Source organism: Zophobas morio, unplaced genomic scaffold (genome assembly GCF_036711695.1).
Source record: "Zophobas morio isolate AGI-343-1 ecotype UQ-CSIRO unplaced genomic scaffold, CSIRO_AGI_Zmor_V1 ptg000006l, whole genome shotgun sequence".
Lineage (NCBI taxonomy): Eukaryota > Metazoa > Arthropoda > Insecta > Coleoptera > Tenebrionidae > Zophobas > Zophobas morio.
In genome coordinates, this window is record NW_026972111.1 from 6,018,380 (window position 1) to 6,044,356 (window position 25,977).

Here is a 25,977-nt window from a genome sequence, read left to right on the forward strand (position 1 = left end):
TCACTTAACCCTATTTTTTGTGATTTTTTGAAAAGGAATCCAAAAATTCCGGATGCTTTTATGTTTCCGGACATTAAAGATCAGGGGGAGATCCAAGAAAATGAATATATGTACAGAGTCATCAAAATTGATTGAGAGAGTTGGTAAACCTGAACTTGAATAATTTGGTTTATTAAGTTGTATAAAAATATTAGCTGTCAGATTTGAAGTTTCAAGTTTCAAATTTCAAAACTCAGTGGCGTCTTTTTTCGATTTTTTTTTTGGTAAAAACATTAGTTGTCAGATTTGAAGTTTCTAATTTTTGTCACGCCACTGAATTCATTGCCATATAACCTTAAACAAATCTGTCATAAGGTTGACAAACTTCACGACAAAAACAGGGGGTACCAACTCTCTCAATCAATTTTGATGACCCTGTATAATGAAACTACCTCCACCTCAGGTACTCAGAAGAGGCAGTATAGTTTTTGAAAAAAAATTATTGAAACAATATTTGATTAATTCTAGTTTTTTTTTAAGTAATGTGATTAAAATTTGTGATAATGTAACCTCAACCTGGGTCGAGATTTGTACAAGTATATATCGTAGAGAATACTAAAATGAGAAACTGTGCAAAATACCTCTGAAAATTTATCCACTCCTTTATTGTGCAAAAAAAAAATTCTTACGTGTTAAATTTTGCATTTCAAAAGTTTTTTTCTAATATGCTTCATTTGAAAGTTGTGAACAAAAAATTAAAAGTGTTATCATCTGTAGCTATGGGTAGCTAGGATTTAGCACAGTTTTTTACTTTAACATCATCTACAATATATACACAAATCTCGATCCAGGTTATGGGGTAAGTATTTTTTAAGAAGTTGTTTTATTTTGTGATATTTTGTTATCATCCAACAGAAATGCTTTACTTTTATGTTTAGAGTTACCGTTTTTTTTAACATTTAATAAAATAAATGAAACTACTTGTTTTTTCTGTTTATGCTACCATAATAAATGAATAAACCCAACTTTTAAAAAGTAATGACTTAAGTTATTATTATAAATTTGATTTAATAGGTCAAACTTTAACATGATCTTGTATGCACAACACAGAGATGAACCTAATAGAATGATTTTGGACTATTTGGTATTCATTAATTAGGTACCTCTGTGAACGTATGAGCCAGTCGTTGTTGCCTTATGAGTCACTGATAAGTAAAAACTGCTGACGTAACTAAAAATATCCTTGGCCTTATGTACTTTTAATTTCGTAAAGTCAAAAGCAAAATTTCATAATATAATTTATTAAAAAATTAGTAATAGGTAATGATATATAATATAATTTATTAAATCTTTGAGTGATTTAAACGAACTAATTTGTACACACCAGACATTTTTAATTTCAAAATTAAAATAGACCATAAGGTTTTCTGACTGAATGTGCAAAAAATTTAGAATATTGCATATGTCCACTTTTAGAACAAACATTTCACCCAAGATAGTGTAAAATTCGAACGTATACTTACTCTATTGATTTAGACATCTGAAACCTCGATTTTAGAGTAGCGTTCTTTTTGTAAGTAAAATCAGATTTTTTTTCATAAACATTTCAGTTTGTTGCTTAGCAGCACAATACATTTTATATTTATTTATTTTTTTCGTCTAAAGGGAAAGCACTTCAGCTTACCTAGTCACCGTACGTTAGTAAACACTTGGTAAAAAAAGATTTAAATTCAACATCATTATCGGCAGAACAAAAAAGTCAAGTTAAAAAAAAGTTAACAATCGCCCTGTAGTACATTATGTAAACAAATTTTGAGAAAATCAAAAAGAAATCATAGGTAATCAAGAGGAAATCACAGGAAATCATAGGAAATCAAGAGGAAATCACAGGAAATCAAAGGAAATCAGAGGAAATCAAAAGAAATCGGGGGAAATCAACAGGAAATCATTGTCAAAAGGAAATCAATTGTACACTTGATGGTCGGCGGTTTACCCCTCGGATAAAGCGATACTTGCTGTCAGCAGGTTAAAACAGATCGATTCTATTTTGCTAATAATTATGTTAGTTCATTAGTGGCACTTAATGTTATAATAAGTGATAATTTCTGCACTACATTCCGTTTGATCTGATAAATATAAATTTCCAGTTAATACATTAATTTAGACTTGAACGTTTTACATGTTGTGGTTTTTAAACAGGTACATTCGAAAAGTTTGGCGTTTTGGATAGGCAGGGTCGAGTTATCACCCGAATATCTGAAGAGCAAAAAAGTTAGGGTCGAACTGTTTTCCGGTACCCTTAGTTCGGCTTATAAAATTAATTCTGAAACAACATTTTTCTTACCAAAATTTCGACAATAAAATTTTTATAATTTTCTATTGTGTAAATTAATGTAAGCCATTTCTTTTTACCAATTTACGTCAAATGTAAATTAAAAATATATCTTAACATGGAAAAGAACGTGCATCATTTTAATACCATAAGTAAGTTAAAAATAGATAAAATTTAAAACAATTTCGTTTAACATCTAGAACAACAATTTACTTCACTTTAGATTTGCTATTCTGAAAAACTTCACTAAGTAGACGTTTTACTTATTTGTAACATTTATTTTGCACGTAAGTAGTTATAAAATTTGGATGTACGTAATCCCCTCTACTTCCACCAGCCAGAAGCGTTAAACGAGGACTGCACCAATATATTTCCAGCGTTAAAGTGCATTTTAAGAAATCTACCTGCTTGACATTAACTTTGTTTTGATAGTCATGCGTAATAAATTGCGGACCTACCTGAGGAGGCACAAAGTGGGTAAGAGCGCATTTCAATAGTTTGCTATCCCTTCTCAAAACATCCACCTTTCTGGATTCAGCGTGTCATTCTGTCAGTGTTCTAATACGATAACCACTACTGATAGCGCTCTGTGTTAACCATACTTTCATGTTCGTATCTGATATCTTAATTTAAACTCCGTGAAAGTCGAAATTGCACGAAAATGAAATTTATTTTGCTGTATATTTTGTTAACAACTGTGTATGGACGGAATTCTAGAAATGTCGAATTTAATGAGTTGCCCGAGGAAAAGTTATTGGACGCAGTTTGCCAAAGTTTTCACAAGGTGAGTACCTAGTTGTTATCATTTTACCTAGTTCTAGTTTTTTAACAGCAAAAGGTTAATTTTGTTGGGCTTGAAATCATTGTTTTCTGCTCTTGAAGTGGCATTTTGAGTTACACACGTGTTGTCCCAAAAGTAAGAGCAATAACAATAAATTTAAATCAACATAATTTTAACATATTTTCTGGTTATTTCTTATTATGTGTTATATAAGTATAATTTATTTCATGTTTTAAAATACAAGTGTCAACAGACAAATGTCATGCATCAATGGCAATGAGACGAATTAAGAAAAAGTTCTTGTAAAAACAATAAAGAAACTACGCTTCAGTAAAAGTTTAATCAAATAGTAATTTATTTTTGATTGTATTATTGTCAGGGCTGTGGAATAAATCTTTTCTTTTAGTTTATGATGTCATTTTGTTTTTTATGTAGCATTTTCCATAACGTTATTTAATGTTCGTAAAATTTGAAATAAACTGTGTGAAAATTCAACCATAGCAAGAAAAGAACAACACAATTTTTTTCCACGTTTTCATTTTATTTCCAAATATATACAGCTAGATTAAGTGTACAAAAAAATTAGAGAGGACCGTACACAAATTTAATGTTTTTCCTCAAAATAGCTTCATTTTAATATTTATTTTATTCAAGAGTTATAAAGCTTCGAATTTTGTTATCAAAATATATCTATGGGTAAGAAATTAATTTTTTTGTGGTCTACATATACCGTAACTAGTATTTTAATTTGGTCGTAATTACAGACCGAATTTATAAGCAGGAACTTTTGGTGAACCATGCACATAATATTTATGTATGAATAAAAATTAGTCTAAAGAGTTTACACAGTGCTTCCCTCGCTGTCGGAAACGTGACGTGGCATTTTTTCTCATTACATTTTTATAGCGGTTATGAGTGCAAACAATTTATTTACAGCACATTATCAACGGGAATACGTTACATCGGAAGAATGTCACGTAGACATTTGTTTGATTTGAATGAGTTTATCGCCCCAAAACAGATGACCAAAATTATTCATAAGCCTCCATTGAACAAAATACTCTGAATGTTATTATTATAATTCTTACCTTATCATTATTTTATTGTTATAAATACGAGCGTAATGTCACATTTTCCAGAAAATGGGGTGGCTCGTTCTTAATTTGATCAATAATAAATTGACTGATTCATTAATTTTTTTGTCACCTGTTTAAGCAAATCTAAAAAATATGATTACTGCTGGCCTTTGGCGGCATTTAAAAATCCCACTCTCTTCTATTTTCTGAATAAGCAAATTTCAAGAAGCCTATCATAATAAAAGCGGTAGGTGAAGGTAGGATTATTTAAGGAAAATCCCATCCTTAGGGTTGTAAACCACTCAGGTAAAACTTTACAATTCAGTTGAAGTATAAATCTTTCACAACCTTCATTTTGAAATCATAAAATTCTCAGTCTAGAAAATAAATACCTACCAAAATTGGAATAGACTAGACCCGAACAGGTAATAAACGCTCAACAAGGTGTTTAGTTTGTTTCCTGCTTGCCGTAGCCCTAAATGGGTCTTTTAATCCTTTTCGCATATCTTTTACCTGCGAAGACACCCATAAATTGAGGACCGACTTATGATCACCTGACCATATTTCAATCGCTACTCGGAAATCATTTGCGTTTGTAATTGTACTTAAATAAATTTTTTAGATTTTTTTTTTCACTCTTCTTAAATACAAATTATGAGGTACAACGTGACAACGTCGTAAAAGTACAATGTGGTGAGTCCACCCAATATTTTGGAACCAATCAGAACTAGGGGCATGTAGGTATCTAATAATTTTTAAAATACACAAATAGCGCTACCATTGTCCACTATTTTTTACCTATGTTTGTTCCTGAGAAGATTGTATGTGAATTTCCATTTTTAAGAATTTTTTAGTTTTACCCACGCCAATTTTAATCATCCGGTCAACGTAATAACATTTTAGAATTTTACCGAGTAAATTTTATTTAATTTATATTATATATATTTAGGTTTTTAAGATTATCGTAAGCTTGGTAAATCGTTAATCAAAATTTTTCGTTTAAGGCCTTTCGAAAAAATTATGACGTCATCTTAGAATTCTGCCGAACGAATAAATGTTCTTTAAATTTTATAAAATAACATAGTTCCGCATGTGTGATTTATGCATCCGTGTTGATTTTTTACCCTTAGCATCCAGATTGTTGGGAAAAAATCAACATTGCATAACAATTTGATGACGTTCATCTCAAACTTTTACAAAGCAAATATTACTTAATTTTTATAAAATAGTATACTTCTTTAGGTGTGGTTTATGAATCCCCTTTGGTGATCTAGATAACTTTAGACCGTTTTTTAACGAGGGGAATAAATGACAATTTTTTTTATTGTAAACTTGAGAAAAAAAATCATAATAATTCAGAACCCAAAATCTGTTAAAATTTTACTTGAACTAGTTACAGATTCACCGATTATAAAGTTGTGGGTTCTCGAATACAAAATCTCTTGAATATATTCAGTCACGTCTGGGTTTCTGCGCGTTTGAATTTTCAATTGTTTACGATTATACTATAGACATAAATTAATTATTATTCAGACGGCACCTAAATGATTTGTAAATTTAAACCCTTAATGCATAAACGTTGAATAATTTTGTTTACATTTGAAATTATTGTCTACTGGGCTAATTCCTGTACCTGTCACTTTTTAAGATTAAAATCGAAATATGGTAAACAACTAAGTACTGAATTTCTGATCTGAATAAAAATTCGTTTTAATTCAAATTAAATTTAGATGTTTACAAAAGTGGCAAGTGTTAAGTGCAATGATTATAGTTTAGAGTTCATTTACTTTAATAAAATGAGGTTGGTAATTTTGAAATTCATAGTACAACAATAAACACTTAATTTTGGCATTTGGTTCATGCATGGTTTGGCATTTTGCAATAATCTTTGATTATGTACTGCCAGTGGTATTTCGTTTTTCTAGAATTTTCATTATGGCTTCGTATTGATAGGATGATGTAATATTCTTGACATCGTAGCCGGAATTAAAAGCAGCCAGGAAGTTGACAAGTTCAAAGGTCACTTTATTTTGACCGCAGAATTCAGATCGACGTATAAAGCACAAGTTTTTAGCATTTTAAAAAAATCGGCAGCTAAACAATCCAAGTTTTGAAGATTATTAATATGAAGCAAAAACAAAAGTTACGATAACAATATAAATAAAAAAAAATTAAGTCACATTAAGTTAATTTTATTTCCGGACTAAAACTGAACGTATGGTAAATTATAATTACAATGTACACAGTACTGTGGCATTATTGAAATTTCAAGATGTTGGCACAATATAACTGTCTAAAAATGTACCTTAGAGATACTCATGTTTCTTTTTTGCAGAAGATTGGAACTAACGAAACTGTTTGCCGCACTTCTCCTCCCTGTGACTGGAGTAACGAGACCCTGACTGGTAAGTATTAATCAAATGTTTGTACCCATAGTATTACATTTTTATAAAAAATTTAACAAATATGTGATTTTTCGATTTTTGTTTTTCCCATTTTGTGGTTTTTCGTTTTTTCTGTTTGTTTTAGTTTTTATGGTTCTGCAATTTTTTATTGTTTCATTTTTCGATTATTTTATTTTCCGATATTTTGATTTTTGAATTTTCGGTTTTTCCATTTTTCGTTTTGGGGTTTTTCAATTTTTCGGTTTTTTAATAAAGTTAAAAGTTTAGGTCCTAAAGCTCTGCAATATCTAGAGATCAACGAATACAACACTTTTAAAATTTCGTTGCATTTAAATTATTGTTAGCGTTTGGAAAATTCCAGTGTTTACTAAAATTGTGGCTGTAATTTGTTTCTACGGCTTAACTACAATTAACACTGATTAACTATTTATTTTTATTGGGGTTAACAATATCACTTGGATTTTCGATTTTTTAATTTTTCGTTTTTTTGATTTTTTGGTGTTTCGATTTTTTGATTTTCCATTCTTCCAATTTTCGATTTTTCGTCTTTCCATTTTTAGATTTTCTGATTTTTTTGTTCGTCAGTTTTTAGATTTTGCAGTTTTTTTGCATTTTTCGATTATATTTTACTTTCCGATTTTTTTGATTTCTGAATTTTCGATTTTCCGTTTTTAATTCTTCGATTTCCGATTTTTCAATTTTCCGGTTTTTTAATTTTTCTATTCTCGATTTTTCGATTTTTCAATTTTAGATTTTTCGATTTTCCATTTTCTGATTTTTCGATTTTCGATTTTTCGATTTTCGATTTTTCGATTTTCGATTTTTCGATTTTCTTTTTCCGATTTTGTAGTTTTTCGATTTTTCTGTTTGTTTCAGTTGTTAGGGTTCTGCAATTTTTTTATTTTTCCATTTTTCGATTATTTTACTTTCCGAAATTTTGATTTTTGAATTTTCGGTTTTTTAATTTTTCGATTCTTGATATTTCGATTTTCGTTTCAGATTTGTGGATTTCCGTTTTTTCGTTTTTTCGATTTTCATTTCTACAATTTTTAATTTTGCTCTTTTCGATTGTTGCTTTTTAGAATTTTTCCCTTGTTCAGCTTTCAGGTTTCAATTTTGTTACTTTCCGATTTTTCACTTTTCGATTTTCTGATTTTCAGAATTTTCAAGTTTCAATTTTCAGATTTTCGATTTTTCTATTTTTCAGTTTTCGATTTTAAACTTTTCGATTTTTCGATTTTCATTTTTCCGATTTTTTGAATTTTCAATTTTTAAGCTTTGCAATTTTTTTACTTTTCGCTTTTTCGATTTTTGATTTCCAATTTTCGATTATTTTAATTTCGGATTATTCGATTTTTGAATTTTCGTTTTTTTTTCATTTTTCGATTTCGGATTTTTTAATTTTTCGATTTTTCGGTTTTTTAATTTTTCGATTCTCGATATTTCGATTTTCGATTTTTCGGTTTTCCAATCTTCGATTTTTCAATTTCCGATTTTCGATTTTCCACTTTTTGATTTTACGATTTCTCGATTTTTCTGTTTGTCAGTTTTTAGAGTTTGCAATTCTTTTATTTCTCCATTTTTCGATTATTTTACTTTCCGCTATTTTGATTTTTGAATTTTCGATTATTTGGTTTTTCCATTTTTCGATTTGCGATTTTTCAATTTTTAATTTTGCGATTTTCGATTTTTCGATTGTTGATTTTTGGAATTCTAGATTTTTCTATTTTTCATTCTTCAGCTTTTATACTTCATTTTTATTGCTTTCCGACTTTTCAGAGAATTTTCAAGTTTCAGATGTAACGTAATATAATAATAATAACAATAATAATGTAATTTCGATTTTTCTATTTCAGTTTTTCGATTTTAGATATTCGGATTTTCGAGTTTTGGGTTTTTTTCGATTTTTCGATTATCGTTTTTTCTATTTTCCATTTTTCGATTTTACTTTCCAATTTTTTGATTTTTGAATTGTCGACTTTTAGAGTTTTCAATATTATGAATTTTCGGTTTTCCCATTTTTCGATTTTTCAATTTTTCGGTTTTTTGATTTTTCGATTCTCGGTTTTTCAGTCTTGCGAATTTTCCACCTATTTGATTCATTGAATTTTCGATTTTCTGTTTTTCCGTTTTTAGATTTTCGATTTTTCAGTTTTGTATTTTCAGATTTTGTTTTTCGCATATCTGATTCATCAAATTTTCGAATTTTCGGCTTTACAAATTTTTCGATACTTGATTTTCGAATTTTCGATTGTTCAGTTTTTCCATTCTTCAGCTTTTAGGCTTCAATTTTTTTACTTTTCGATTTTTCGAATTTTCTAGTTTCAATTTTTAGATTTTTGATTTTTCGATTTTCCATTTTAAATCTTTCAATTTTTCGGTTTTGATTTTTAATTTTTCCATTCTACGGTTTTTAGACTTCAATTTTCTTTCTTTTAAATTTTTCGATATTCTATTTCCGCTTTTCAGAATTTTCGATTTTCAGTTTTCAGTCTTTCGATCATTAGAATTTTGGATTTTTCAGTTTTATGATTTTTGGATTTTTAGAAAATTTGAGTAGTCGAATTTTCGATTTTTCAATTCATCGATTTTTCTATGTTCAATTTTTCAATTTTAATTTTGCGATTTTCAGTATGTTCATTGTCGATTTTTAGAATTTTCGGTTTTATAATTTTTTCATTCTTCAACTTTTAGACTTCAATTTTGTTACTTTCCGATTTTTTGCGTTTCGATTTTCCAATTTACAGAATTTTCAAGTTTATTATTCAGATTTTCGATTTTCCAGTTTTTGGATTTTCGTTTTTTCGATTTTTGCTTTTTGGATTTTTTTGTCCGTTTCAGTTTTTAGGCTTTGCAATTGTTTTACTTTTCGTTTTTCGATTATTTTAATTTCCGATTTTTTTGTTTTTGTTTTTTATTTTTTTCGTATGTTTCGTCCTTTTCGTCCTTTTTCGTCCTCTTTCGTCCTATTCGTCGTTTTGGAATTTTTGGTCCTTTTCGTCCTTTTTCGTCCTTTTCGTCCTATTTCCTCCTTTTCGTCCTTTTCGTTCTTTTTCGTCCTTTTCGTCCTTTTTCGTCCTTTCCCTCTTTTTACGTCCTTTTTCGTCCTATTCGTCATTTTTGTATTTTTCGTCCTTTTCGTCCTCTTTCGTCCTTCTCGTTTTTCGCATCCTTTTACGTCCGTTTTCGTCCTTTCTCATGATTTTCGTCCTTTTCATCCTTTATCATCCTTTTTCGTCCTTTTGGTCCTTCATCATCCTTTTTTCGTCCTTACTCATCCTTTTTAGTCATATTTCGTCCTATTTCATCCTATTTCGTCCTTTTCGTCCTTTTCGTTCTTTTTCGTCCTACTTCGTCCTTTTTCATCCTACTTCGTCCTTTTTCGTCCTACTTCGTCCTTTTTCGTCCTATTTCGTCCTATTCGTCATTTTCGCCATTTTCGCATTTTTCGTCCTTTTCGTCCTTTTTCGTCCTCTTTCGCCCTTCTCGTCCTTTCTCATCCTTTTTCGTCCTTACTCATCCTTTTTCGTCCTATTTCGTCCTATTTCGTCCTTTTAACGTCCTTTTTCGTTCTTAATCGTCCTTTTTCGTCTTTTCTCGTCCTTCCTCGTCCTCTTTCGTTCTTTTTCGTTTTTTTCGTCCTTTGTCCTTGTTCGTTCTTATTTCTTACTTACTTACTTACTTACTTACTTACTTACTTACTTACTTACTTACTTACTTACTTACTTACTTACTTACTTACTTACTTACTTACTTACTTACTTACTTACTTACTTACTTACTTACTTACTTACTTACTTACTTACTTACTTACTTACTTACTTACTTACTTACTTACTTACTTACTTACTTACTTACTTACTTACTTACTTACTTACTGTTCTCTTTCGCTTTTTTCACCCTTTGCCGTCCCTTTTCGTCTTTTCTCGTCCTGTTTCGTCCTTTTTCGTCCGTTTGCCGTTCTTTTTCGTCCTTTCTGTCCTTTTCCTCCTTTTTCGTGCTTTTTCGTCCTTCTCTTCCTTTTTTCGTCCGTCTTCGTTCTTTTTCGTCTTTCTTTGTCCTGTTTCGTCCTTTTCGTCTTTTTTCGTCCTTCTTTGACCTATTTCGTCCTTTTCGTCCTTTTTAGTCCTTCTTTGTCTTTTTTCGTTCTTTTCGTCCTTTTTCGTCCTTTTTCGTCCTCTTTCGTCCTTTTTCGTCCTTCTTCGCCCTTCATTGTCCTTTTTCGTCCTTTTCGTCCTTTTTTGTCTTTTTGTCCTTCATTTTTTCAAATTTCTGCCTTTTTGAATTTTCGATTTTTCAATTTTTCAGTTATTTGATTTTTCGATTCTCGATATTTCGAATTTTTGATTTTTCGATTTTTCAGGTTTGTGAATTTCCACTTTTTCGATCGCCCTAGGTATTTGATTAATTGAATTTTCGATTTTTTGGTTATCCATTTTTAGATTTTCGATTTTTACGATTTGTGTTTTTCGATTTTCGATTTTGCGCATATTTGATTAATCAAATTTTCGTTTTGTCGGCTTTCCCATTTTCTGATATTTGATTTTAGAATTTTGATCTTTTTTTCCATTTTTCAGCTTTAAGACTTCAATTTTGTTACTTTTCAATAGTCCGAATTTTCGAGTTTCAATTTTCAGATGTTTGATTTTTCGATTTTCCATTTTAGATTTTCCAATTATTCGATTGTGGATTTTTCGAATTTTTGAATTTTAATTTTTTCATTCTTCGGTTTTTAGACTTTAATTTTCTTTCTTTCTCTCCGATTCTTCGATATTCGACTTTCCGCTTTACAGAATTTTTCAGTATTGCGATTTTTTGATTTTCGATGTCTCAATTCATCTGTTTTCGATGTTCAATTTTTCAATTCAAGAGTTTTCGATTTTTCGGTTTTCCATTTTCAATTTTTCAGATTTGTGAATTTTCAATTTTTCGGTCGACCTAGCTATTTGATTCTTTGAATTTTTGATTTTCCGGTTTTTCTATTTTTAGGTTTTTGTAATTTTCTGTTTTTTCATTCTTCAGCGTTTAGACTTCAATTTTGTTACTTTTCGATTTTCTGAATTTTCGAGTTTTAATTTCAATTTTCAGATTTTTATTTTTCGAATTTTTGATTTTTAATTTTTCCCTTCTTCGGTTTTTAGACTTCAATTTTCGTTCTCTTCGATTTTTCGATTCTTCAATTTTTAAAATTTCGAAATTTCGATTTTTCGATGTTATTTTTCAATGCAAGAATTTTCGATTTTTCAATTTTCAATATTTTGATTTTTGGATTTTTCCATTTTCGTTTGTTCAATGTTTGATTTTAGGTATTAACAATGTTACTTATTTCTTGCAGGTTTTCAAATTAAGGCGAATTTAACCGTACCAAAACTGATATGTAAAGAAAATGACTTAATTCACGTTGCATGGAAAAGGAAAGATGATTTCGTATATTTTTTAGAAACCACCGGAGAAGAATTTACGAATTTCACTAATGCGGTAAGTATTTTAAAATGTGTGTTTATATCAGTAATATCTAGGACATCCAACAATGACCTTTTCCGAGTCAAAAATTAAAAAAACACCACCTGTTGAAGTAAGTTGGTACCAAACAAAACTCCTCTAGGGCTTATTTTACACTAGCAAGTTGGTAGTATAAGAGACTTCAAATTTGAAATTTCTTGACAAATAAAAACCATGATCATCCTAACCTCTTTTTTTTTGACAGAACGCCTTGGCACCAAAAATCTCCCTAGACAATGTTGTCAGTTGAGTTTTCGTACTATGTTGCCGGTTGAGCGGTATTTTAATTTTGACCAGATATTAGATAGTTATTGTTATTATTATATTTAGGAAAAATATTGTTTCTGATATACGATCTTCTTGTTTTAGACAACATGTGATCGGTACACGCTAACCGATCTCAATCAAGCTACTAACTACACAATTCGTTTGTGGGCTGCATCATTTTCCAAGAAACAAATTATGTATAGTGGTACTGTGAACATTAAAACGTCTGACAAAGATTTAATCCCGTCACCAGTGACGCGTTTTTCCGTTCAAAATATAACTTGCGAAGATCTTTCGTGTTTTGCTGTTGCTGAGTGGAGTCCAAATTTGGGTAAGTTTTTTTCGAAAAAATTGTCAAAATTGAAGCATTTACGAGTAGTTCCAACCTAATATTATCTGTACATTTATTTTTATTTTTTATTTTCAAGATTATTCGTGCCAATATGATCTTGTTTGGCACGAAAAAGATACGCTCGATCAGGACAGGATTAATGTTGTAAGTTTTTGAAATATTTATTACGTTGATCTACGTGTAGAACAGTCGGAGCTGATTCTTTGGTTATGCAATTGTACATATTTCTACGTTCACTGATACGAATTATAATGTAAACTGTCATTTAGGTAAACATGACATCTCATAATGTTCAGTTTGTTCTAATTTTTATATTTTCTACTTCACTCCGCTTACAATTTTTCATACTTTTAACTGCTAGGTATCATATATGCTACATAACGCAATGGGAAACTTTAGTAATTTTTGCTGTATAAACTAATATTCGTATGTAATAACAGATTTCAGGTGGTCACCGGTTAGTCTTAAAAGATTTAAAAGTTGACGCAGATTATCATGCCTTTATCGTCGCTAGAAATGGAGATTCATCAAATGAGAGTCCCAAGCAAACGATTGATTTCCGTACACCAACATGTTTGGAAACACACCGTAGTCTAGAAAAATGTCGTAAGTATTCCAGCATTTTTTACACTTGCAAAGTAGCCTCGATTGTAGGTAAACAATGAATTTGTAAATTAACTCAGTGTAATGACGAGAACAATTGATGTAAATTGGTTTGAGTTTCTGTGGACTTCAGTTTATGGGTTTCCTATTTATACGACAGATCGATAATTTGTCCCTACTTGCACATGATATCACTGCTTTTTAAAGCATTTCTTACGAAATGGGAGCAAGAATCTGAAAAGTCGTATATGTATCTGTCGAAATTATGTTCATTTGTTTATATATAACGTAATTATAGTAATTATCAATGTTTTATTACGATTTATGTTACTAACAAGTATCTAGTCATAGTTATTCCCGAAATGTACTTGAAATTCTTTTGTTTAGGTCCTGAAGCTCCGCAAGATCTAGTCATCAACGAAACTCCGGTCGAGTCGTCTGAGAAAATCTTAATATATGATGTTCACCTTAAGTGGCAAAAACCTCACTTAATACCTCAGTATTATATCGCCAATTTCAGCAATTTCGTGAATGAAAACAGAACTAATTTAGTGATTGAAAACGGAACTGAAACCTTAACTATTACTGGGGTGAGTATATTATTTTATTTTATTTTAGAATCATCTTGTTTATATGCATCAAATGCGGGCATAAATTGGCCTTTATGGCCCAGACCATTAAAAAATAAAATAAATAAACATGGGGTTTAATTTTTGGCTTGTTTTTTTCTTAATATACATATTTTTTGTATTCTTTTGAATAACACGGTACTCACAAACATGTTTTTTTATTTCTTGTAGAGAAATACGGTGTTTGCAATTAAGCTTCGCCCGTTTGACTCACGATGAATAAAAAAATCATCAGAATTGAGACAGGGCGGGTGGGCGGGGTTTTTATTTTGCCTTTTTTTTTCTTAATATACTTAGCCATCTTTTCACAACAAGAAACTTAGAACATAGTAAAAATGATTTTTTAAAATTGATATTTCCTTATACAAATTTATCATTTTAAACATGTTTTAAGTTTCATGCTGTGAAATGCATTCTACACATATTAAAACAAAAAGGCAAAACGTAATTACTTTACAAGAAATTAAAAACACGTTTTTGAGTATCGTGTTGTTCAAAGAATACTATGTATATCAAGAAAAAAAGACAAAATATAATTGAGATAGGGTGGGTGGGCCGGGCTACATTTTGCCTTTATTTCGTAATATGTGTAGAGTTATTTCGACAACAAGAAAGTTAAAACATGGTTAAAATGGTAAATTTTTTTAAGGAAATGTGAAAATCGTTATTTCTTTATACAAATTTAACAGTTTAAACATGTTTTAAGTTACATGTTGTGGAAAAAAGTCTGCACATATTAAAACAAAGAGGCAAAATATAAGCCCGCCCACCCACCCTATCTCAATTGTAAGGACATTTTTTATTCGGCGTGAACCAAGGGGGCAGAGCATAACTGCAAAATACTTATTTCTTTACAAGAAATTAAAAACATGCTTTGAGTATCGTGTTGTTCAAAGAATACTATGTATATTAAAAAAAAAGACAAAATATAAACCCCGCCCACCCACCCCATCTCAATTGTGATGATTTTTTTTTCCTATACTTAAACTTGAAACACGTTTAAAATGGTAAATTCCTGTAACGAAATATGGATTTTGCAATTAGGCTCCCCCCTAGGTCTGCCAACGAATGAAAACTTCATTGCTATTTAGATCAGGGCAAATATTGATAGCGTTTAATCTTTGGCTTTAATTTTTTATTAATATACATAGTCGTCTTTGAACAACACGAAACTCAGAAACATGTTTTTAATTTCTCGTAGAGAAACAAGGATTTTGCAGTTAAGCTCCTCCTTCTTGGCTCACGACGAATACAAAAAATCATCACAATTGAGATAGGGTGGGTGGGCGGGGCTACATTTTGCCTTTTTTTATCTTAACATGTGTAGATTTATTTCGACAACAAGAAACTTAAAACATAGTTAAAATGGTACATTTGTGCAAGGAAATACGGTTTTTGCAATTACGGGGCGCAGCCTAATTGCAAAATGGATATTTCTTAATACAAATTTAACATTTTAATCATGTTTTAAGTTACATGTTATGAAAATGTCTACAAATATTAAAACAAAAAGGTAAAATGCAGCCCCGCCCACCCGCCCTATCTCAATTGTAATGATTGTTTTTATTCGCCGTGAACCAAGGGGGCAGAGCTTAACTGCAAAATACTTATTTCTTTACGCGAAATTAAAAACATGTTTTTGGGTATCGTGTTGTTCAAAGAATATTATGTATATTAAAAAAAAAGAGACAAAATATAAACCCTGCCCACTCACCCCATCTCAATTGTGATGATTATTTTTATTCTTAGAAACTCGAAACACCTTAGAATGGTAAATTTTTGCAAGAAAATATAGATTTTGCAATTAGGCCCCGCCCCTATAGGTCTGCCAACGAATGAAAACTTTGCTATTAAGATCAAGGCAAATATGGATGGCGCTTAATCTTTCGCTTTAATTTTTTATTAATATACATATTATTCTTTTAACAATATGATACTCAAAAGCATGTTTTTAATTTCTCGTAGAGAAAGGATTTTGCAGTTAGCTTCGCCTTCTAGGCTCACGACGAATAAAAAAAAAATCATCACAATTGAGATAGGGCGGGTGGGCGGGGCTCCAATTTGCCTTTTTTTTTAACATATGTGTAGACTTATTTCGACAACAAGAAAGTTAAAACATGGTTAAAATGGTAAATTTTTGTAAGGAAATATGAAAATCGGTATTTCCTTATACAAATTTAACATTTTAAATATGTTTTAAGTTACATGTTGTGAAAAAATGTCTACACATAAATTAAACAAAAGGGTAAAATGTAGCCCCACCCACCCGCCCTATCTCAATTGTAATGATTTTTTTTATTCACTGTGAACCAAAGGGGCAGAGCTTAACTGCAAAATACTTATTTTTTTAGAAGAAATTAAAAACATGTTTTTGAGTATCGTGTTGATCAAAGAATACTATGCATATTAAGAAAAAAAGACAAAATATAGACCCCGCCCACCCTCCTCATCTCAACTGTGATGATTTTTTGTATTCTTAGAAATTTAAAACACATGGTAAAGTTTTGCAAGAAAATATGGATTTTCCGCCCCTAGGTGTGCCAAAGAATGAAAACTTCATTGCCATTTAGATGAGGGCAAATATGAGTGGCGCTTAATCTTTCGTTTTAATTTTTTCTTAATAGACATAGTATTCTTTTAACAACACGATACTCAAAAGCATGTTTTTAATTTCTCGTAGAGAAAGGATTTTGCAGTTAGCTTCGCCTTCTTGGCTCATGACGAATAAAAAAAAAATCATCACAATTGAGATAGGGTGGGTGGGCGGGGCTACATTTTGCCTTTATTTCTTAATATGTGTAGAGTTATTTCGACAACAAGAAAGTTAAAACATGGTTAAAATGGTAAATTTTTTTAAGGAAATGTGGAAATCGTTATTTCTTTATACAAATTTAACAGTTTAAACATGTTTTAAGTTACATGTTGTGGAAAAAAGTCTGCACATATTAAAACAAAAAGGCAAAATATAAGCCCGCCCACCCACCCTATCTCAATTGTAATGACATTTTTTATTCGGCGTGAACCAAGGGGGCAGAGCATAACTGCAAAATATTTACTTCTTTACAAGAATTTAAAAACATGCTTTGAGTATCGTGTTGTTCAAAGAATACTATGTATATTAAAAAAAAATTGGTCTAAAGAGTTTAGACAGTACTTCCCTCGCTGTCGGAAACTTGACGACTGCATGCCTATTGTGTTTTTTTTTCTCATTACATTTTTGTAGTGGGAATTTAAAAAAAAAATTGTGATGACGTCATCAACATTTTTGCAAGAACACGTATATCAGTTGGGATAGATGTAGTGTAATACTAAGAATAAAATTATTGTATTCCCAAATTTTCGGGAAAATGAATTGGGTCGTTTTGAATATTGATTTCTTATGATTAGAGCTGTGCGGTTGAAATTTATTTACCCCCACTATCGGCCCACAGTGCCGATCGCTACACAGCCTTGCCTTGCTCGCTTCTCGCTTTTCAGTTGTGGATTATTTTTGATAATTCACACAAATAGTTTTATTGTCAGCGAGACGGACACCTGAACATTATTAAAATTATGATTACTCTTATTTCGTGAATATGGATTTTAAAATCATCAACTGACATGCCGTTAGCATTATTTTTCGCCTAATTTTCTTCGCGATACATCACGTCGGTTGCAAGCCTATGGCCTGCCGGAGTGGGGGTCAATTCGCAGCGTTTAAATTTCAACCGCACAGCTCTACTTATAATCAATAAAATAACGAAACAATTTACTCACGTATACGGCGCCGGTGTGTAATATCTAGAGAGCGGATTTCTGTCGGGCTAGGTAAGGCCAAACTCGGTACGGCTCGTACGGGATGCGAATTCATTGCGGTTGCGGACTGCACTTCGTTTATTTAAGATTAGAATAACGCTGTTTCGTTGCACTCTGCTGTTAATTCCCGTTCTCATTTACTTAGCCGTTTGATTAATAAATCGTTAATTATATTTATGGAATTAGTACCGATTAAATTTAGTGATTATCTATCACCCGGCAATCCAGCACGTCCCCCCCTATAATCGTGACGTAGCCCGACACAAATCCGCTGTCTAGTAATATGAGGGGCAACTGAAAATCGTTTATGTATAAACATTCTTAATTTAAGATGACAAGCGTAACAGCATACGTGAGAGTCAAACAGAGAAACTGTAAACAAAACGACCATCGGTTTTATTGCTTCGACTTCCGCTTATTATATAAAACATTGCGTTTTATTTTAATTCTTGACGGTGAAATTCACAATTGGTTGATTATAAACATGTCTATTCTACATTCGCGGAACCAAGTGAGCGCATAAAACAAATGCAGGTCTGTAATGTTAAAATCGATGTAAATAAGCGTGCTACCCTTATGTTTCAACCGAGTTTTTCCTTTAACAAATTTTGTGTCTACCAAATTGGGTTGGTTGGGGTGTAATACTAATAATAAGTGTTGCCTTTAATTTAATCAATAAAATAAATTGACTTCATTAATTTTTTTGAACCACCTCTTAAGAAAATCTAAAAAATATGAATGGAATGATAAATCACAAGTACAAACTCATCATATTTTTTGCATTTTAGATAGGATTTATTCAGCAAAATTTAAGGGTGACGTCATCAATTTTTTTAGGAGGGATGAACAAATACATTTTGAACAAAAGTTTACCATGCTTATAATAACTTTAAAATATTCCCAAGATTTCAAAGCATTCGGTTTTGTAATTCCTGATTAAATCGATAAAATAAATTCACGCATTCATTAATTTTTTTGAGTCACCCTGTATATGCAAGTCCAAAAAATATGAATGGAGTAATAAATTACAAGTACAGACTCATCATATTTTTACAGTTTAGATAGGATTTATTCGGCAAACTTTCGAGCTGACGTCATCAATTTTTTGGAGGGGATAAGCAAATATATTTTGACTAAACATTTATTATGCTCTTTATAACCTTAAAACATCTGCAAGATTTCAAACCGAATGCTCTGAAATCTTGCAGATGTTTTAAGGTCATAAAGAGCATAATAAATGTTTAGTCAAAATATATTTGCTTATCCCCTCCAAAAACTTGATGACATCAGCTCGAAAGTTTGCCGAATAAATCATATCTAAAATGTACAAAATATGATGAGCCTGTACTTGTCATTTATCACTCCATTCATATTTTTTGGATTTGCATATACAGAGTGACTCAAAAAAATTAATGAATGCGTAAATATATTTTATTGATTTAATCAGAAACTACAAAACGGATTGCTCTGACATCTTGCACATGTTTTAAGGTTATAAAGAGCATAATAAATGTTTAGTCAAAATATATTTGCTTATCCCCTCCAAAAACTTGATGACGTCAGCTCGAAAATTTGCCGAATAAATCATATCTAAAATGTACAAAATATAATCAGTCTGTACTTGTGATCTATCACTCCATTCATATTTTTTGGATTTGCATGTACAGGATGATTCAAGAAAATAAATGAAAGCGTAAATTTATTTTACTGATTTACTCAGGAACTACAAAACCGAATGCTTCAAAATCTTGAAGATATTTTAAAATTATCATAAGCATGGTAAATTTTTGATCAAAACGTATTTGGTCGTCCCCCCTAAAAAATTTATGACGTCACCACAAAATTTTGCTGAATAAATCCTATCTAAAATGTACAAAATATGGTGAGTCTCTTCTTGTGATTTATCATTCCATTCAAATTTTTTCGATTTGCATATACAGGGTGACTCAAAAAAATTAATGAATGCGTAAATTTATTTTATTGATTTAATCAGGAACTACAAAACCGAATGCTTTGAAATCTTGCAGATGTTTTAAGGTCATAAAGAGCATAATAAATGTTTAGTCAAAATATATTTGCTTATCCCCTCCAAAAACTTGATGACGTCAGCTCGAAAGTTTGCCGAATAAATCATATCTAAAATGTACAAAATATGATGAGCCTGTACTTGTCATTTATCACTCCATTCATATTTTTTGGATTTGCATATACAGAGTGACTCAAAAAAATTAATGAATGCGTAAATATATTTTATTGATTTAATCAGGAACTACAAAACGGAATGCTCTGACATCTTGCACATGTTTTAAGGTTATAAAGAGCATAATAAATGTTTAGTCAAAATATATTTGCTTATCCCCTCCAAAAACTTGATGACGTCAGCTCGAAAATTTGCCGAATAAATCATATCTAAAATGTACAAAATATGATCAGTCTGTACTTGTGATCTATCACTCCATTCATATTTTTTGGATTTGCATATACAGAGTGACTCAAAAAAAAAATCGGTTGTCTGTAAAGTCGGTTTACTGACGATAGTTGAACGTGACAACGTCTTAAGAAAATACTGATGGAATGGTAGCATTTTTCAAAAGAAAATTTTAATTTCATTTGTTTAATAGATTTGTATGTATATAGAGAAGGAGGTAATTAGAAATCACAATGAAATTGATCAAGTTAGATTTATTTATACGCATAAATACAATTATGTCAATTTTTTTAGTTTAATGTGTCTTGAAAAAATTGACACTACATTCACTTTTCACTGCACTTGATACTCGACCAAAACATGTCAATGTACTATAATATAGCAGCTGTCCACGCAGACGCATCGCTCACTCAAGTAGGAGAGAGACGGATGGCGAACGCTGCCGAACGCGAAGGCCGATTGTGCCTCTTTGTCGCTCGTTCCGCGTTCTCGCTTGCACTTCAAGCCTTACACGGGACGCCTCAGAGCGAGGTAACGCCACATGAGTCATGCTTTTTCGTGCGTGCAGCCGGCTCCATCGATTTATAAGACGTTGTCACGTCAAAAATTAATGAATGCGTAAATTTATTTTATTGATTTAATCAGGAACTACAAAACCGAATGCTTTGAAATCTTGCAGATGTTTTAAGGTTATAAAGAGCATAATAAATTTTTAGTCAAAATATATTTGGTTATCTTCTACAAAAAACTGATAACGTCAGCTCAAAAGTTTGCCGAATAAATCGTATCTAAAATTTACAAAATATGATGAGTCTGTACTTGTGATTTATCATTCCATTCATATTTTTGGATTTGCATATGCAGGGTGACTCAAAAAAATTAATGAAGGCGTGAATTTATTTTATCCATTTAATCAGGAATTACAAAACCGAATGCTTTGAAATCTTGGGAATATTTTAAAGTTATTATAAGCATGGTAAACTTTTGTTCAAAATGTATTTGTTCATCCCTCCTAAAAAAAATGATGACGTCACCCTTAAATTTTGCTGAATAAATCCTATCTAAAATGCAAAAAATATGATGAGTTTGTACTTGTGATTTATCATTCCATTCATATTTTTTAGATTTTCTTAAGAGGTGGTTCAAAAAAATTAATGAAGTCAATTTATTTTATTGATTAAATTAAAGGCAACACTTATTATAAGTATTACACCCCAACCAACCCAATTTGGTAGACACAAAATTTGTTAAAGGAAAAACTCGGTTGAAACATAGGGTAGCACGCTTATTTACATCGACTTTAACATTACAGACCTGCATTTGTTTTATGCGCTCACTTGGTTCCGCGAATGTGAAATAGACATGTTTATAATCAACCAATTGTGAATTTCACCGTCAAGAATTAAAATAAAACCCAATGTTTTATATAATAAACGGAAGTTGAAGCAATAAAACCGATGGTCGTTTTGTTTACAGTTTCTCTGTTTGACTCTCACATATGCTGTTACGCCTGTCATCTTAAATTAAGAATGTTTATACATACACGATTTTCAGTTGCCTCTGATACGTATACGTGAGTAAATTGTTTCGTTATTTTATTGATTATTACAAATCAATATTCAAAACGACCCAATTCATTTTCCCGAAAATTTGAGAATATAATAATTTTATTCTTAGTATTACACTACATCTATCCCAACTGATATACGTGTCCTTGCAAAAATGTTGATGACGTCATCGCAATTTTTTTTTAAATTCCCACTACAAAAATGTAATGAGAAAAAAAACACAATAGGCATGCAGTTGTCAAGTTTCCGACAGCGAGGGAAGTACTGTCTAAACTCTTTAGACCAATTTTTTATTAATATACATAGTCGTCTTTGAACAACACGAAACTCAAAAACATGTTTTTAATTTCTCGTAAAGAAACAAGGATTATGCAGTTAAGCTCCTCCTTCTTGGCTCACGACGAATAAAAAAAATCGTTACAATGGAGATAGGGCGGGTGGGTGGGGCTACATTTTGCCTTTTTTTATCTTAACATGTGTAGATTTAATTCGACAACAAGAAACTTAAAACATGGTACATTTTTGCAAGGAAATGCGGTTTTTGCAATTATGGGGCGCAGCCTAATTGCAAAATCGATATTTCTTTATACAAATTTAACATTTTAATCATGTTTTAAGTTCATGTTATGAAAACATTTCTACAAATATTAAAACAAAAAGGTAAAATGTAGCCCCGCCCACCCGCCCTATCTCAATTGTAATGATTGTTTTTATTCGCCGTAAACCAAGGGGGCAGAGCTTAACTGCAAAATACTCATTTCTTTACGCGAAATTAAAAACGTGTTTTTGAGTATCGTGTTGTTCAAAGAATACTATGCATATTAAGAAAAAAAGACAAAATATGGACCCCGCCCACCCTCCTCATCTCAATTGTGATGATTTTTTGTATTCTTAGAAATTTGAAACACATGGTAAAGTTTTGCAAGAAAATATGGATTTTCCGCCCCTAGGTGTGCCAACTAATGAGAATTTCATTGCTATTTAGATGAGGGCAAATATGAGTGGCGCTTAATCTTTCGTTTCAATTTTTTTTTAATATACATAGTATTCTTTGAACAACACGATACTCAAAAACATGTTTTTAATTTCTTTTAGAGAAATTAGGATTTTGCAGTTAGCTCCGCCTTCTTGGCTTAGGACGAATAAAAAAAAAGCATCACAATTGAGATGGGGTGGGTGGGCGGGGCTCCATTTAGCCTTTTTTTTCTTAATATGTGTAGACTAATTTCGACAACAAGAAACTTAAAACATGTCTAAAATGGAAATTTTTTTGGTAATCAATTTAAATCCTCCACTTTTCTTCTACAACCGAGTTAAATTTATTTATTTACTTTACGAGATGCACCCTATAAACAAATAAAGTATTTATCTAATGAGTGTTAAGAAAGTATTACATTTAAATCTAAATCTAAATAAGAATTAATAAAAAAAATACATGAAAAGGGATTATTAAGAAAATTAAATAAAAATAAAAAAAATATAATATTACAACAGCTTAGAAGTCTTCAGTTGGCTTTTAAAACGATTTCTTGATGTCCCAAACAATTCCACTTCATCATTATGTGTATTTGCCAATCTTGACAATCTACCACTAGGCGAAAAAAAAACATAATTAGTTTGGTATTAGCGGAGTCTACCTTAATATTTAAAACAATATTTTCAACCCATCACTTGGTGTTAGCGCGGGCATAACATTCCACACCTCTGCCCGGTCGCTTCTTTAATAATAATAATAAAAACGTTATATGGACCGCGGGCATAATTAGGAGATTATGGCCCTCGGGAAATTAAACATTTGCTCGTCCTATAATCGTCTAATTATGCTCTTAATACATAAATAACTGTACTATTATCACTTTCACGCTTATTGCTACATTGTCATAAATTCTGTTTTCATTTTATATTCCAGAACGAAACCAAAGCCACTTTTCACAGCGTCCAACTGGGTGACTTCTATCAAATCTCACTAAGGGCATGCTCTCCGGCGGGCTGCAGCGATCAAGTCGTAGACGATCGCCACAAAATAATTTCAATTAATGTCTCGTCGCATAAGCAGTTGATGGTTGTGACTTTCGTTTTAGTTCCTCTTGTTAGTATCTTATTGGGAATAATAATAATTATGTACTACCGGAGCAGGCAAAAACAACAGGAAGAACGAGATAAATATTTTACGGTAAGACAGAAATAAAAATTTAAGGTTTTATCACAGGAGTTTGTTTTTAGGGACTAGATGAAGAGAAACTACCAGAATCCACTGATAACCTAGAAATAAATTTAATTAAACAAGACGTTCCTGATCAGTGGGAACTGGATCCGTGCAAATTGTGCTTTCAGAGTATCGTAGGGGAAGGAGCTTTTGGAATTGTACGGAAAGCTTACTTAGAGACCGAAAGTAATACAAAAATACAAGTTGCGATTAAGATGTTAAAAGGTTTCAATGCATATAAGTACCATAAAATTGTATAACTTACCTTAATTTTTTAGAATCTCCTACTGCGGATGAAATACGACAGTTTACACAAGAAATTAATATAATGAAGTCCGTTAGACAGCATCCGTATATCGTTTCTCTAATTGGGTGCATAACAGAAGGACGTCCTGAAGGGCCTTTACTTGTGGTGGAGTACTGTTCAAGAGGCGACTTACAAACTTATTTGAGAAAAGCCTGGGATAAATTCTGCAGCATGTTAGTATAAACGTCATCACACAAAAAATTGTATCTAAATGTGTAACAAATTGCAGACAACAAGAAATGATTAATCTTGAAGAAAACCTAAACAACCAAAAAAATTACTTTGAAAATAAAACATATGACATCAATTTGGGAGACAAATTTATAATTCAACCAAAACATTTATTATCAATTGCACGTCAGGTAGCACTGGGTATGGTAAGTACCGATTCTCCACTTCACTGTATAATTGGTGGTCTGTAAAAGTGAAGCAAATTGTTAATTTCAGGAACATCTAGCAAAAACGCGGGTAGTCCATAGAGATCTAGCTGCACGAAATGTTTTGGTTTGTGAAAATCATACCGTGAAAGTGTCCGATTTTGGTTTAAGTCGAGATGTGTACAGAGATAACGTCTACTGCAAAAGTGGGGGCGGTAAACTGCCGATCAGATGGATGGCCCTCGAATCCTTAACTCACCAGAGATACACAACGTATAGTGACGTATGGTCTTTTGGAATTTTGTTGTGGGAAATAGTTACATTAGGAGGTACCCCATATGTGGGGGTTCACTCTTCAGATTTATTGGAATTTCTTAAGAATGGAAATCGTTTGGGTCGTCCGTCTAATTGCAGCCAAGAATTGTAAGTATATTAATTTAATTTAATTTAACTTGATTTAATTGAAAACAATTTTAAGGTACGCAATAATGCAGAGTTGTTGGAAAGCCTCACCTAAGAACCGACCGACGTTTACAGATCTGCGTAAACTCTTAGAAGATTTATTGGAGAATGTTTCCCATTATCTACGAGTAGAAAACGCAGATTTGTTAGTGAGCTGTGGTGACAACACGAAATTGAATTCCAATAAATCAGACCAAAGATTATATTCTAGTGAAAGTTATATCCAACCTGTGAATACTTTGAGATGAAAAAATAGTTAGGAATTTTGTCTGTAGTGGACCATTAACAGTTCAGACGATTTTGTTTTGTTTTTAAACACTTGTGGTGCCTCATGTCGACTCATTTGTGCATATGTGTGGGATATTATGTGACAAATTATACATATATGAATAAGTTAACCAATTTAATAATGTACCTGTGACCAAAGTTCAACAATGTGTGATCAAATAACATAAACTAAATATGTATATGTAGTCTTACGTTAAAATTGAATTCTCATTGTGAAATGAAAGTTATGACTGATACAGCTGTGACTGTGGTAATGTTTTTATGCACAATATAATTATTTCTTGATATTATACGTTTTTTATTTATTTCTGCTTGAAAGGTGTCGACATATAAGGTAGGTACTGTATTAATAAAATTCAACTAATACAGATTTCCTGAAACCTTAGTGGTATAGATGGAGACTTAAGAACTGTTATGCATGTGCCGCTAATCACCAAAATGATTTGAACTCTTTTGAAATGTCAAAATACGCTAGAGCATTACGGGTTGCAGTGTTATCGAGCATCTGTGAACGCTACTACGGTACATTTGACATTCAAAAATTGTAAATTATCACAAAAGCGTTTAATTTTTAGTAAAGAGGCAAAAAAAAGGAAGAAAAGGAGGACAAATGGAACGAA

The 25,977-nt window shown here is 31.4% G+C and overlaps 1 protein-coding gene across 3 annotated transcripts; it reads left to right on the plus strand.

The window, feature by feature from the left end:
- Window positions 1–2,567: 2,567 nt before the first annotated feature.
- LOC135123426 (tyrosine-protein kinase receptor torso) lies at window positions 2,568–25,645 on the plus strand. 3 transcript variants are annotated; one of them, XM_064048064.1, is made up of 14 exons: window positions 2,568–2,598; window positions 2,649–3,095; window positions 6,507–6,573; window positions 11,909–12,051; window positions 12,445–12,673; window positions 12,771–12,838; window positions 13,135–13,300; window positions 13,685–13,887; window positions 23,627–23,890; window positions 23,941–24,148; window positions 24,202–24,403; window positions 24,460–24,607; window positions 24,678–25,030; window positions 25,086–25,645. In XM_064048064.1, exons 2-14 carry the CDS (start codon window positions 2,973–2,975, stop codon window positions 25,315–25,317), a joined length of 2,406 nt encoding a protein of 801 aa, XP_063904134.1. In that variant the 5' UTR covers window positions 2,568–2,598; window positions 2,649–2,972; the 3' UTR covers window positions 25,318–25,645. The 3 variants fall into 3 exon arrangements, with proteins under 3 accessions (XP_063904134.1, XP_063904133.1, XP_063904132.1); XM_064048063.1 differs by lacking the exon at window positions 2,568–2,598 and having other exon boundaries at window positions 2,649–2,788; window positions 2,850–3,095; window positions 6,504–6,573; XM_064048062.1 differs by lacking the exon at window positions 2,568–2,598 and having other exon boundaries at window positions 6,504–6,573.
- Window positions 25,646–25,977: the final 332 nt, after the last annotated feature.